The 13298-nt window shown below is 57.5% G+C and overlaps 1 protein-coding gene across 3 annotated transcripts in view; it reads right to left on the minus strand.

Moving 5' to 3' along the window:
• Window positions 1-10974, minus strand: part of TCF20 (transcription factor 20) — a 161625-nt gene extending 150651 nt beyond the window's left edge. For all 3 annotated transcript variants that reach the window (XM_070411237.1, XM_070411238.1, XM_070411236.1), the window contains exon 1: window positions 10798-10974. In XM_070411237.1, the coding sequence (XP_070267338.1) occupies window positions 10798-10845 (48 nt within the window). In that variant the 5' untranslated portion in view covers window positions 10846-10974. The remainder of the gene's footprint in view (window positions 1-10797) is intronic.
• Between the last annotated feature and the right edge of the window lie 2324 nt (window positions 10975-13298).

Genomic DNA, 13298 nt, shown 5'->3' on the forward strand with positions numbered 1-13298 from the left:
TAAATGTGTCGAGTGGCCTGAAATTGAAAGGAATTAAGAGTATTCTTTGGCCTCATTCTGCCCCGTGGAGACATTACTTCCAGCCCAGGCACACTGGATGTCGAATCCTCGAGAGCAGGGACCTGTCTGTCCAGCTCATGGACAGGTGGGAAGAGGGATGGAGGATGGACAGGAAGGGAGGGACGGGAGGAGGGCGGGTTGATGTGTGGGTGAATGGATGGGTAGGAGGACGCGTGGGGAGGATTCATATCGGCCCATGGACCACTTGAAGTCCAGCCGCAGCCCAGAGCACAGAGAGGGTGGCCCTTCCTGGGGTTGGGCTGGGGTCCACGGAGCCCCCATGGACGGGAAAGAACCACCGTAGCCTCCCTGAGGGCCTCCTCTGAGCCTCTAGGCCAGCAAATGGACCAGCACTCTCTGGAGTCAGCCTCAACACCTCCTCTCCCTCTCTCTCTCTCTCTCTCTCTCTCTCTCTCTCTCTCTCACACACACACACACACACACACACACACTCCATCAGCAAATCCTATTAGATTATTTTCAACAGCCTCCCATTCGTCTCGCTGGTGCTGCCCTTGCCCCTCCCCCAGTCTATTCTCAAAGCAGCAGCCAGAGGGATCCTTTTAAATGGTGAGTCCAGGAGGCCTCACCATCTGGCCCCCATTTCCTCTCTGAGCTCATCTGCTCCCCCTCCCCTCCCTCTCTCCCCTCCAGCCACACCGGCCTCCTCCTGGTCCCCCACCTCGTCCCCCACCAGGCCAGCCTCCTCCAGCTCCAGGCCTGCGCCCTGGCTGTTCCTCGGGCTGAATGCTCTTCCCCAGAGGCCCTCTGACCGCCCCTCACCTCCCCGCAGCCTTTGCTCAAAGGTCACGTTCTCAATTAGAGTTTCCTTGACACCTTTTTTTTTTTTAAATCCACCCGTTTCCCTTTCCTGTTTTATTTTTCTTCTTAGCACTTATCACTCTGGACAATAATATATTTCACTTTCAATATTTCTTATTTTAATTTTTTGTCTGTGTTCCTCCATCAGAATGTGGTCTCCGTGAAGGCAGGGGTCTTGTCCACTGCTGTGTGCCCAGAACTGAGCACAGGATCTGCGGGGCACGTATGCAGAATGGATGGATGGATGGATGAATGAATGAACCTTTCAGGGGCCTGGTTTGCTCCTCCTGGGCCCCCTGCCCAGGCTCAACCCCCACACAGGTCCTCCCTGCCCCATCACTGTCTTTATCCCTGCCCAGCAGCCCCCAGGGACTGCCTCCCTCACCCTCCGGCTGCCCACCCTCTCTCAGAGGCCGCCAGGATGGGCACAGCCACAGTGGCTCCAAGCTGAGTTCAGGGAAGACAACCAGGACTGGTTCATTGACACAGCACCTTCCGCAGCAGCCAGGACTCCTCCAAACACCAGCCCCGGCCCCCAGTGGACATTCTCCTGCTCTTCCCCCAGGAACCCTCCACTTCCCTACCCGAGCCTCCACCCACCTGGCTGGGTAGACAGAGTGGACTGACGGGGGTTGCAGGGCCACTGAACGGATGAAGGAACGAGCATGGAGGTGCCCAAGGCCAGCAAGGTCCCAGGCTTGCCTGGTGCCGGGGCCCAGTGCGACTGGCTGGCCCCGGACACTGAGCCGAAGGCAGAGAGTCTCCAAGCCCCTCCGACCCGTGAGCGCTGCGCCGTGCCGGTGTGAGCTCCAGCAGGGAGGACTGAGGGGAAAGGTCCGTGAGCAGTGACGGCTCCCCGCAGCCCTCACAGGGACTTCACGTGGTTTGTGGCTGCAGAGACATGGCTCTGGAGACCTGGGGGAACCTGTTGGCCTTGGAGGTCACATGTGTGCATGTATGTGCATGTGTGTGTATTTGTGCTCATGTGTGCACACATGTGTGCATATGTTACATAGGGTGCAGGACTCATGAACAGACAGATCACTGTGGGCCCCCAAATCCATGTCATCTCACCTCAGTGAGTTCAAGGGGTGGCCTAGAGATGGGGAGGGGCACCCAGGACGGAGAGGAGAGAGTGTCTGGACCATTCAGCCAGGGGCACAGCAGGCCACAATCCTAACCAGCACACCGCACAGCAAAGGCAGCCAGACCCAAGTACCGGAGCCGCTCACTCACTGGATTTCAGGCCGGCGGCCCAGTCTGCCTGAGCCTCAATTACATGATCTGCCAAATGGGTTTAATGTGGTCGAGATGAAACAAGATGATGGAGGCATTCATTCATACATGGTCACTTTAGGCTCCCGGCCGTGTCATTAGAGCTCTCACGTGCACAGGAGAAGCAGCTGCCCATTCATTCCAGAAGCACCACTGAGCCCCATCTCTGCCTGGCCATGAACAGGGCACCCTTCAGGGACTCACCACTAATAATGATCATGTGCTTGACCGGGTGTGTCCAGCTGGCTGACTTTCAGAGGCACACGGTTTGCTGCTTTATCAGCACCGTCTCACTCCGTCCCTTAGAGGACCCTGTGAGTTGGGGGCTGCCACAGTCAAATGAAGAAACAGAGAGGTGAAGTAACTGGCCGGTGGTCACCCTGCAGCAGAGGCAGGATCCGAAAAGAGGAACTTCCCACCACACTTAGACAGAACAGAAAGCTGCGCGCCCTGGGTCACTGCACAAAGCGAGGCAGCGCCTGGGGCTGTGGGAACATGGGGAAGGAGGGTTTTGAGAGAGGCGGCCCAGGAAGGGGCTGGCAAGCAACACCACCAAGCAGGGACTTCAAGACATGAAGGCTCGGACATCCCGGGGGATCGAACCTGCAACCCGGGTACGTGCCCTGACCAGGAATGGAACCTTTGGCCCTTCAGAGCACGGGATGACGCTCCAACGGACTGAGCCACACGGGCCAGGGCTCAAGAATTATTCGAGCGAAGCAAGGAAAGCCCCTAACAGAGTCACTACCGGCTCAACCAACATCAGTTGCCTGGAGCACCATGACAGAGCCCACTGGGTCCCGAGAGCCATCCCCTGGCTGGGGAGCCAGGAAGCCAAGGAGAGCCGGAGGCCCCAGGGCAGCCTGGGTGATTGGAGCAGAGAGGTTATTCCAAAGTTGAAATGGGAGTTCCGGTGGTGGCAAGAGACCTGAGTCTGCCCTCAAAACCATGTTGCCAAAGGTCGTTGCGGGGCCTCCCAGTGACTCAAGGGGTTGGCCACGACCCAGTCCAGCTGACAGGCGAGACCAAGAGGCCGATGTCAGGGGCTGGCCCTCCCCGGCCTGGACCTCCAGCTCCCCAGGCAGGGAGGCAGCAGGGGCCTGCTCCACAGAGCAGGGCTATTGGCAGTGGCCCCTTCCCCACTCTGTGCTCAGAGCCTGTTACAGGGAAGCGTGGGCACTCCAGGAGGGGACGGTGGCACTTACCAGGCACCTTCTGTGGGCCAGAAAGGGCCCCTTAACTGCCTTAACTGGCAGCTGGGTAGTCATATCCCCGTTTCACAGATAAAGAAACTGAGGCTTGGAGAGGTTAAAGGAACTTGGACTTAAGCCCCTCTGACCTTAATCTGCCCTCCCCCACGTGCAGAGGTTGCTGAACTCCAGTGAAGACAGGGAGCTCACTCCTGCAGACTCTCTTGGGCAACTGGAAGAAAGCGCTTCTCAGTGTGAGCTGAGATTGGCCCCTGAAACTCCCACCGTAGGCACCAGCTCTCAGCAGCACATGGAGCCAGGCCCTCCGTCCCCACAGCAGCCGTCACACAGTGAGCACAGTAGGACAGCCCAATCCACCACTGGGCCTCCCTCAGGTCACTGCTCCTCCCTAAGCTCGGCGTCCTGAGCTGAAAACAGGGATAAGAACACCCCCTGCGTGAGGGGTGGTGCTGAGGTTGTAGGGAGTCGATAAGCCTAGAACATTCCAGAGTCTTCAGAGAAGCTCTAACCAAGGAGAGAGGCTCTGAGAACTTTCCAGAGGCCTGACTCACCTGCCCAAAGGAGGAAGTGGCCTTAATCTGAGACCCCTGTGGTGGGGGCAGGGCTCAATCGCAGTCACGAGTGGCTTTTATCTGCAAGATCCTGGCTCCCCCAGAACGGACACCAGCTCAGGCAGCCCTCCCGAAGGATGCGACTGGGTCTTGCTAAAGGGGGTGGGGCCAGGTAGGTCTGGGTTCAAGTCTTTCACTGGCCATCCATCCGTCAGCTATGTGCTGATGTAGCTGCTGGTACCCTTCTGCTCTGAACAGTGGCTTCTCCAGCCTCAAAGGGGACCTACCTCTTAGGGCTGTATCTCTCAGCAGAGTGTGAGGCCAAACTCTGGCAGCTCCTTGAGTGCAGAACTGGGCACGCCCCAGGCCGGGCCCCCACTGGGGACATGCAGGCCACCCCCATCATTGTCTTGCCTGCCTCTCTGCTCATTGAGGAAGGGACTGGAGAAATACAGCCTGGGAGAAAGGCCCGTGTCTTTGCACATTCTGTTCCCCCGGCTGACCATGCTCTTCCGGGCAGACTTCTCTCTCCTCTCAGCCCGACCCCTGGCTCCCATCTAGGCTCTGGGACCTTGGACAGAATAAGCCCTGAGCTATCCGCTTTTGCCTCTAAAATAGGAATGACTGTACGCCCTACAGGGATTGGTGTGAGGATCAAGTGGGTTAGGCCACGTAAAGTGCCCAGAATAAGGTGATGGCAGGTGCTCAATAACAAGACCCAGCCGCTGTACTGCATCCAGAGCAGGCGGTATGCCCCGCCTCCCAGGAGGGCGGACAGACAGGGCAGAGGAGAGCAGTGCACGAGGCCCGAGTGTGAGGCACCGGGGGCCCAGATAAGGAGGGGCACTTTATCCCCTTTGGGCGATGGGGAGCCATGGAAGGTTCTGTGCAGAGAGATGAGGGCTGTTCCATTCAGCCCTTGGTTATCTTCCACCTATGCTCAGTCTGACACACCCTCCCCTCCCAGGCCCAACAGTCCTACCTGGCACCTGCCTGCGGGTTCAGGGGCACAGCTCACAGCAACAGCTGGCACCTGCTGTTGCTCGCTATGCCAGTCCTCCAGCAGCCCAGGAGGTTGGTATGAGTTTGGTCCTATTATTATTATGGTTTGACAAATGAGGAAACCAAGGCACAGAGAACATCGCACAGATCCGTGTCATCATGCAGGTGGTGGCTGGCAGAGTTAGGATGCAAACCCAGCCAGTGGACTCGGCTCCAGAATCTACACTGGCCTCTCCTGCTCTGAGAGGGACCCAGAGCCCTTTGAAGGGACTGGGCATCGGGGAGCAACCAGCTGGCAGGGTAGGGTCACTGGGCCCGTTCATGGGCCAAGACTAAGAGGTGATGTGATTGGTCCAGGACCTCACCGCTTGTCCACAGGATCTGGGACGCCAATGCAGGTCTGTTAGACTCCAGATGCCTGTGCCAGGGCCTGGCAGGCACGACACCTGGAACCCTGCGCTCCCTGTGGCCTGGGCCTGCATCAGGGGTGAGCTCTCAGCGGAGGCTATTTCTGAGGTCCTCGTACACCTTTGGGGAGCGGGAAGACACTGGATCCCCCTCCAAGGCTGCCCTGGGGCTTCTGTCAGGGGCCCCTATGCTGTCCTTCCTCTTCAGACTTTGTCCTTTCAAAGAGGTTTTTCATCCCATGAAACGCCTGGCCCATTGGTCTGGCCCTGCCCTGCGGAGAGGAGACTGAAAAGCAGGCTGAGCTGCGTCCCTAACGGTTCCACAGCCAGGAAACCCAGCAGAGGAAAATGCAATGTTTGCAGACCGGGTCAGGCCCATGGTCACTTCATAAAGATGGATTCCTGGGAAAACATAAACCAGCAATTTACCCTGTGAATTTTATTGGCAAAAAAAAAAACACAACACAAAAAAAACAGCTATCCTATTTGAATAACAAGGTGAAGAGGGAGCCGCACCATTCCTTTCTTAGAGATTAAGGACAAAAACTCAACAGAAAGGAGCTGCTCACGCGCAGCTCAGATCTGATTCATTAGCTGCTCTCGTCTCATAAACACCAGCATCTCTGCTAAAATAGGATGATGTCCAAAAGCTCTGTTTGCTTTTTAAAAAATGGTCTTCCATACGGGGCAAGGCTCAGGGTTATTTTTTGGTTTTTGTGGGTTTTTTTATTTTTTAACAAAGCTCACATCCTCCTGACTCCGTGCCTGTAACCACGGCCAGAGGGAAACTGATTTCAGAATCCATCTGATATGTCGGATTTCTTTGTGGCATCCACCTCATCGCTCAGCAGCCAGCCATGATGTCATAAACCCATCAGATTTCCGGTAGGGGAAACGCTGGGGGATTGTAGGAATGGATGCCGCTTCCCCGGCAGGAAGGGGTGGGGAGGGGCTGGGTGTGTTTGGGAGGCAGGGGACTGGAGGCAGGCTCAGTGTTTGTGATATTAAATGTCAGGCAGAGACCTGAAAAATCCAGCCACCCAGATGTTTTCTAAATATCCAGATGTCTGGCAGCGAGCAGACCATGCTCCCCGACACCCCCCATCCCCTCCTGTCCCAGGAGGCGCTCGACATTTCGGCTCTGACCTTGGGTCGACGGTGAGTGCACGCTGCCAGGAGCTGTAATCCTCCAGGCTGCCCACCCTCGGATTTGGAATTTTTTTCTGAATCTTTACACATGGATGACAGGAGTAACTAGGTCCAGATTTTTAAAAGCTGTTGAAGCAGTGATTTGAAAAGTTCAGTCCCTGGAATTAGCTTCCACAGAATACACGATGGAAGCCATAAAGGAGGGGGGAAAAAAACCCTCAGCCAACACACACACAAACATATGTGACTCGTGAGCCACGGGACTTAAAAGCCCCAAACAAAGCCAGAGAGTCTGAGGACCGAGGACCAGAGGCACGGAGAAGCACTGAGCCCTCCCCCAGGAGCGAGCTTCCCAAACCAGCAAACCACCCAACAGCTTTGTTCTTCCTGACAAAGCCCCTCGCTTCCAAGCTACAGACAGTTGCCAGCAAAAGCCCCGGGTAGAACTAATTCACACTCAGACTCCAGGCGGCAGGAGCATGAAGTACAGAAACGGGACTGGCTCTGCCTGGGAAGCTGCTCCCACCCCCGGCGACGGGGACTCCCGGGGGGGCCACAGCCTAGTAGAGTCCTGACTTCAGGAGGCCTGGCCACACGCCCACTGAGGCCACCGACAAGGCCTGTGACATCACAGCTAATAATTGCTCCTGAAAATGAGCCAAGCACGGCAGGCCCCTGGGGCCCAAACCCTCTGACTTCACAGGGAGCCAGGAGGGGAGGCTGCTGGGGAGGGGCCAGGTCCAATTAGAACCTAGTGCTCTGATGATGAAAAGAGGGGGCCGAGGGGAAGAGTCTGGCAGAGGGTAGGAGGAGGTGAGTGGGGGGGCTCAGGGCTGGAGGTGGGGGGCTTTGTGGCCTCATCTCCTAGAACAGTGGTCGGCAAACTCATTAGTCAACAGAGCCAAATATCAACAGTACGATTGAAATTTCTTTTGAGTGCCAAATTTTTTAAACTTAAACTATATAGGCAGGTACATTGTTATTAACTTAATGAGGGTACTCCTAAGGCTTAGGAAGAGCCACACTCAAGGGGCCAAAGAGCCGCCTGTGGCTCGAGAGCCGCAGTTTGCCGACCACGGTGACCTAGAACAAACCCTGTGCTTTTCAGATTCGAAAACTGAGGGCCAGGAGCGCCTGCATGGCCCGCCCGAGGTCACCAGGCTAACCAGCGGGACGGCCCGTCCTGGGGAACAGAGAACACGGGCCTGGCCTGGCACAGCCCTTCCCTGGACGTTATCTAATTGAATCCTTTCATCACTCTGTGAGGGAAGGATTGTCATTAACCTCAGTTTCCAGAGGAGCCAGTGGAGGCGCAGAGAGGTTAAGTAACTGCCCACGGTCACACAGCAGTTGTCAGAGGTTCAGACCGAGTCCTTAGCGGAACTTGGTCTGAACCTCTGAGTCACTGACTCCGAATCCAGTGCTCTCTCTCTGCTGGGTGGGGGGAGGCAGTTAAAGTTGCTCGGGGAGCTGGGAATCCGATTGAAACACATATTTTAAAAGCTGGTGATCCCCACAGAACGGAAGGAAGTAAATCATTGCAAATTAAATTTTTTAAAGCAATTCCAGTCAGGAGGCTGAATGACTGGGTGAGGGGGGAGCTGCTTGTATTCTGTCCCTGCCAGAGGCTGAATAAAGCATGCAGTCGCTCCTCTAGCCCTGCATGAATGGAGGCCGCCCAACCCCCTGAAGTGGGGGGTGGGGTGGGGGGGGGGGACTAACAGCTCTGTCGGGCACCTCTGAGAGCACAGTCTGCCACAGGAAAAGTGCCAGGCGCACAGGTCTGACAGCGCCAGCGAGGAGACGTCCACTGAGCAGAGAAACAACAAAAAATAAAAATAAGTCGGTCTCTCTGGGCCTGATTCTTACTTTCCGGCCAGGATTTAAATGAGCTGCAGGTCACCTGGCAGGATGAGGCCTGACTCTAGGTCAGAGAGGCGCTGCCCAGGGTCCTGTCTGCCCTGGTGGGAGGTGGGCGGCGGAGGCCAGGCAGTTACGGTGTGGCCCTGAGCCCTGGCCATCCTGAGGAGCCTGCTGGCCCCCACCTTCTCCCAGAGTCTCATTGGAAGGCTTGGGGCAGGAGGATGAGGAACAGGCTGGTCTGAGCTAAGAGGACAGGCCCTGTCCCAGGCCCCCTTCTCCCGCCCTGGGCAGGTCCACTCCCGGGGCCAGCCTGGGCAGGTCGATGGGCCATCGGCTCTCTGCCCCACCGGCTGTTTTCTTTTACTCTGTTCCTGTGAATGGCGAATGGCGTGTGGAGCCCAAGACTCAGGCCAGCGAAGGGGAAAGGGTCATCTGGGCGCCTGAGCTGGCTGAGCGGCTCTGTCTTTCTGGGGAAATTCTACTCATTCTTCACTGGCTTTGCCTACCATCTACCCAGAAGAGATTCAGGTCGTGCCCTCATGGCACTTACAATGGCAGGGGGGGGGGGGGGGGGGGTCATTGATCCAATAATGACATAAAAATGTCCCTGGAAGGAGTAGCCCCAGACGACGAGAGCCTGTCCTAGGGAAGTGTCAGGTCAGGGGGAGTCAGAGAAGCTTCTGGGCCCCAAAGGCTGAGGAGGCCTTAATCCCTGTGACTCACTGTCACCTCCACAGAGAAGCCTTCCCTGATGCCCACCCAGGCTGCCTCCCGTCCCTGTGCCCATTCCCTTCCTGGCTGTGTTTATCAGCTATGTCCCTGCCCTGTTCTGGAAGTCCCAGAGGGCAGAGACTGGGTCTGTCCTATTCGCCACTGAGCTACCATGCCTAGAACACAGATGTTTAATGGCTACTTGTTGATCCAAAAATAAACAACAGCCCGGCTGGTGTGGCTCAGTGGTTGAGCACTGACCTATGAATAGGGTCACAGTTCAATTCCCCGTCAGGGCACATGCCAGGATTGTAGGTTTGATCCCCAGTAGGGGGTGTGCAGGAGGCAGCCAATAGATGATTCTCTCTCATCACGAATGTTTCTCTCTCTCCCTCTCCCTTCCTCTCTAAAATAAAAAAATATATATTTTTAAAAATAATAATAAATAAATAAATAACATGTGCAAAAGACCTGTGGTAGGAGGAACCACCAAGACTAGGAGGGAGTAAGAAGGGGGCAAAAGACAGAGAGCAGTGGGAGGTGAGATGGAGTCACCCCATCTGCCCCCAGCACAGCACCCCTGGGGATGAGGCAGGTGGGCAGTAGCATCACCTGCACCATACTCTCCCTCTCCACCACCGTCTTCCCTCCCCCATCCATTCCCTTGGCTGGTACTGTGGGGCCACCTGGAGCCACAAAGAAGCAGCGGGAGGCAGATCCAGGGGTCCCAATCCAGGGCCTTCCTGCACCCCACCCCCAGTCCCATCGGCACCCCCCATACACACACACACACACACACACACACACACACACACACGCTACCGCATTTGGCCCCATTTCTCCTCATTGAGGCGGAAGTGGAGGGAGAGAAGCAGCTGGGCTCTGGACTGGGCAAGACCGGGTTTGCCTCCCTCGGCTGCTAGCGGAGTGTGTGGGGACCCCACGCTGGCGCCTGTCCCTCGGGTTCCTCCCTCGGAGCTGGCAGAGCGGGTGCTTGGCGAACTTGTCTGCAAGGCTCAGTCAGTCTCCTCTGGGTTCCCTGGAGGACTCAGTTCTGCAGCAGCGGAGGCCGGGTTCCGGGCTCCCGGAGCCCTGCACCCGGGGAGCCCCACGTGGGGTGCGGCGGGGCGCAGCCCCCAGCGCGGCGCCTCCAGCGGCGCCCAGACCCGCTCCGCCGCCCGCTGCGCGCGCCGCAGCAAACTTTCCGCGTCCGCCTCCGCCCGCGTCCACACCTGCCCGCGGTCCCCGCGGCGCCAGCCGCCAGCCACCGGCCACCGTCCACCGGCCACCAGCCACCAGCACGGGTTCCCGCCGCCTCGCCTGCCCCCGGGTCCGAGAGGTGCCTCGGGCACAGTCGGCGTCTCCACCGCCGACCCTCCGCGAGGCGGCCGGCTGCCAAGCTCAGCCTTAGGGACCAGCCGGGACCGCCTGGGGTCCCAGCCGGAGTAGTCGGGGTCCCGGGGGCGCCGGCGCTGGTCTGCACCGCCTCGGCGGCCCCAGGTCACAGAAGACGCCCCGCCCCGGGCGCTCCGGGGCCGCGTCCACACCACCCCGCGATGCTTCGTCACCGAACCGCGTCCACATCGCTCAAGGCTCACGAGACCCTACAGAGCGCGGACCCGAACGCAGACCCCGCGACAGCCGCTCGGTGTGCGTGTGCGTGTGTGTTGTTGGCGGGGGTCGGGGGGGGGGGGCCACTCCTTTCCCGGTGCCCCCGACGCCGGGCGGAGCTGCCCGGCTGCTTACCTTGCCCGCGCCCTCACGCTCCTGTCCCGGCGGTGCGGTCTCTTTCATACATTTTGCAAGATTGTCGACGGCGAAAGAAAATATTATAAATCCTCTCTCGGCCACGTGGCTGTCCCCCAACCGCCCCCTGCTCCTCCTTTTGCGGCCTTTAGGACAATACTCGACCCCCGCCGCCGGCCGCTGGCCCGGGGGCTCCAGGCAGGCGCGGCCGGCCGACGCGGGGCGGGGCGGGGCCTGGGGCGGGGCCGAGGGCGGGGCGGGCGGGGCGCGGGCGCTCCGGCCGCCCTCCCGGGGGGAGCCTTGGCCCGCGACCAGCGCTCCTGTTCCGGCTGCTGATTGGTCGGCCAACCGGCGATGCTGACGCCTGATTGGCTGAGAGGAAGAACGGGCTCAGGCCGTGGGGGTGGGGGTTATGGGTTTCATTCTTCGCCTTTTCTTTACAGTCCCCACCGTTCTCTTCCGGGCCCCCTGTCATCTGCAGGCTTTTCCTGGCCGTTTCTGTGCCCTCCCGCATAACATTGAACCACCCGAGTTTGTTTGTTTTTGTCCTTTTCTACCAAATAGGGAGGACCTTGAGGTTGGCACCCAAGGTTCGCGCCGCTCACCACTGTATCCCCAAGGCCGGGCACATAGTAGGTGCTCAAAACGGGTTTGCGGATTGAGTTCATAGAAAATGTGCGCACAGGTTTTTAGCGCTATCGCTACGGCTGGTGTTGCTGTTCTCCTTTAAGATCAGGGAGACTGAGGTGCGGGGAAATGCTGTCGCCTGGGAGTGAATGGAGGCACTGAAAGTGGGACATGCTTGCATCCCGGACCTCAGATCTCCACACAACGATGCCCCGTGGAGGGTCAGGCCTCAGTTTCCCATCCCTCAAAGAGAGTGTTGGATTGGAGCAGATGTGGTAGAAGACGAGTTATTTCAATGAACACACTTCTATACTTAGCTCTGCGCTTGGGCACAGTGCGTTGGGAATGAGACAGCCCCAGCCTCCCGGTTAAAACCCCGGGAGCCCGCTGGGCCCTCTCCCTCCCTGCGGCCCCCTCCTCTCTAAATCATAGGGGAAGTTAGAAGCACTGCTCCAACCAGGCTGCCTTGCCCACCTCTGAGGGTGTGGGCCATGCGGGAGGAGCCAGGAAAGCTACCATTAAGCAAACTCACTAGAGCAGGTATGCTATTCTGGGGGGACGGCAGCCCCTGGCAACCCCTCAGGTGGGTCCTTTGGATTGTGAGGTGGTCTCTGACAAGGGATGGGGAGAGGGCTTCCTCTGACAAAGGAGGGTGTAGGAGCTGTTCCCGCAGTTGGGTGGGGAGCCTTAATTGACCACGAAGATGCTATCTGAGATCCTGAGCAGCGGGTTCAGGCGGGCTGAAGAGACAGCTTGGTAGCCTGGTGAGTTCTCGTGTCCCTGTCTGCACATGACCTCTTATAAAGACACCAGCCACTGCCTGGCTGGCGTGGCTCAGTGGTTGACCATCAACCTATAAACCAGGAGGTCAGGGTTTGATTCCCAGTCAGGGCACATGCCCGGGTTGAGGGCTCAATCCCCAGTGTGGCAGTTGATCAATGACTCTCTCTCATCATTGATGTTTCTATCTCTCTCTCCCTCTCCATTCCTCTCTGAAATCAATAATATATATACTTTTTTTTTTTTTAAAGACACCGGCCATTGGATTTAGGGTCCATCCTAACCCAGTATGGCCTTCTGTTGATTACATTTACAAGAACCCCATTTCTAACTCAGGTTACATCCCCAGGTACCGCTATCTCTTTGGGAAACACGATACAACCCACAGCAAAGCTCAATCAGGAAAGGACATTCTGGTCAGAGGGGAACAACGGGATTAGAGGCTATGGGCTGCTCAGGGTGGGTTACCCTCCTAGCTGCCTGCCACTGCTCTCTTGCCACCTATCCCGGCTCATCTCCGTTCTGGTACCCGGCAGCTGCCTGATCAGCCGGGAGGGAGCTGACCGTCCGCACATCCGGCCTTCTCAGGCCTCCTCTTCCAGCAGACCCTGCCCAGTCCGGGGCCCTGAGGAGAGCCCAGCCTGCCTGTCCCTCCTCTCCCTGCCTCGTGGTCCCTGCCCCCACCCGAATCCCGCATACAAGATGGACAAGGACAATAAAAGCTGTTTCACAAGCAGGTGGTGATTAATCGCCAAGTTAATTAAAGAGGCAGTAATTACACTCAGATTTCAGAGGAAGGAGCGGTGTCTTAGGCAGGGATGGGTGGTCAGCCTAAGCCTCCCCGAAAGGATCTGAAAAGACAGGGGAAAAGATAACATTTTTTAAAAGTGAGTGCTTCCACCGTAGCTGTCGTGTTTTATTTGTCAGAATCAGGTGGAGGGCTTAGATTTTTAAACTTGTCTCTGTACTTTTCCATGTCTTCGAAATATTTAAAAGGGGACAGTTAAGTACAGCTAGCCTCTAGTTTGGGGGGTTATAAATGGCCTCACATACCTCAGATTGTGCCTCGCACTTTACACAAGGGGGAGGGCCTT

This window comes from Myotis yumanensis, unplaced genomic scaffold (assembly GCF_028538775.1).
Source record: "Myotis yumanensis isolate MYYU_CA2020_CCGP unplaced genomic scaffold, mMyoYum1.0.hap1 SCAF_3, whole genome shotgun sequence".
Taxonomy (NCBI): domain Eukaryota; kingdom Metazoa; phylum Chordata; class Mammalia; order Chiroptera; family Vespertilionidae; genus Myotis; species Myotis yumanensis.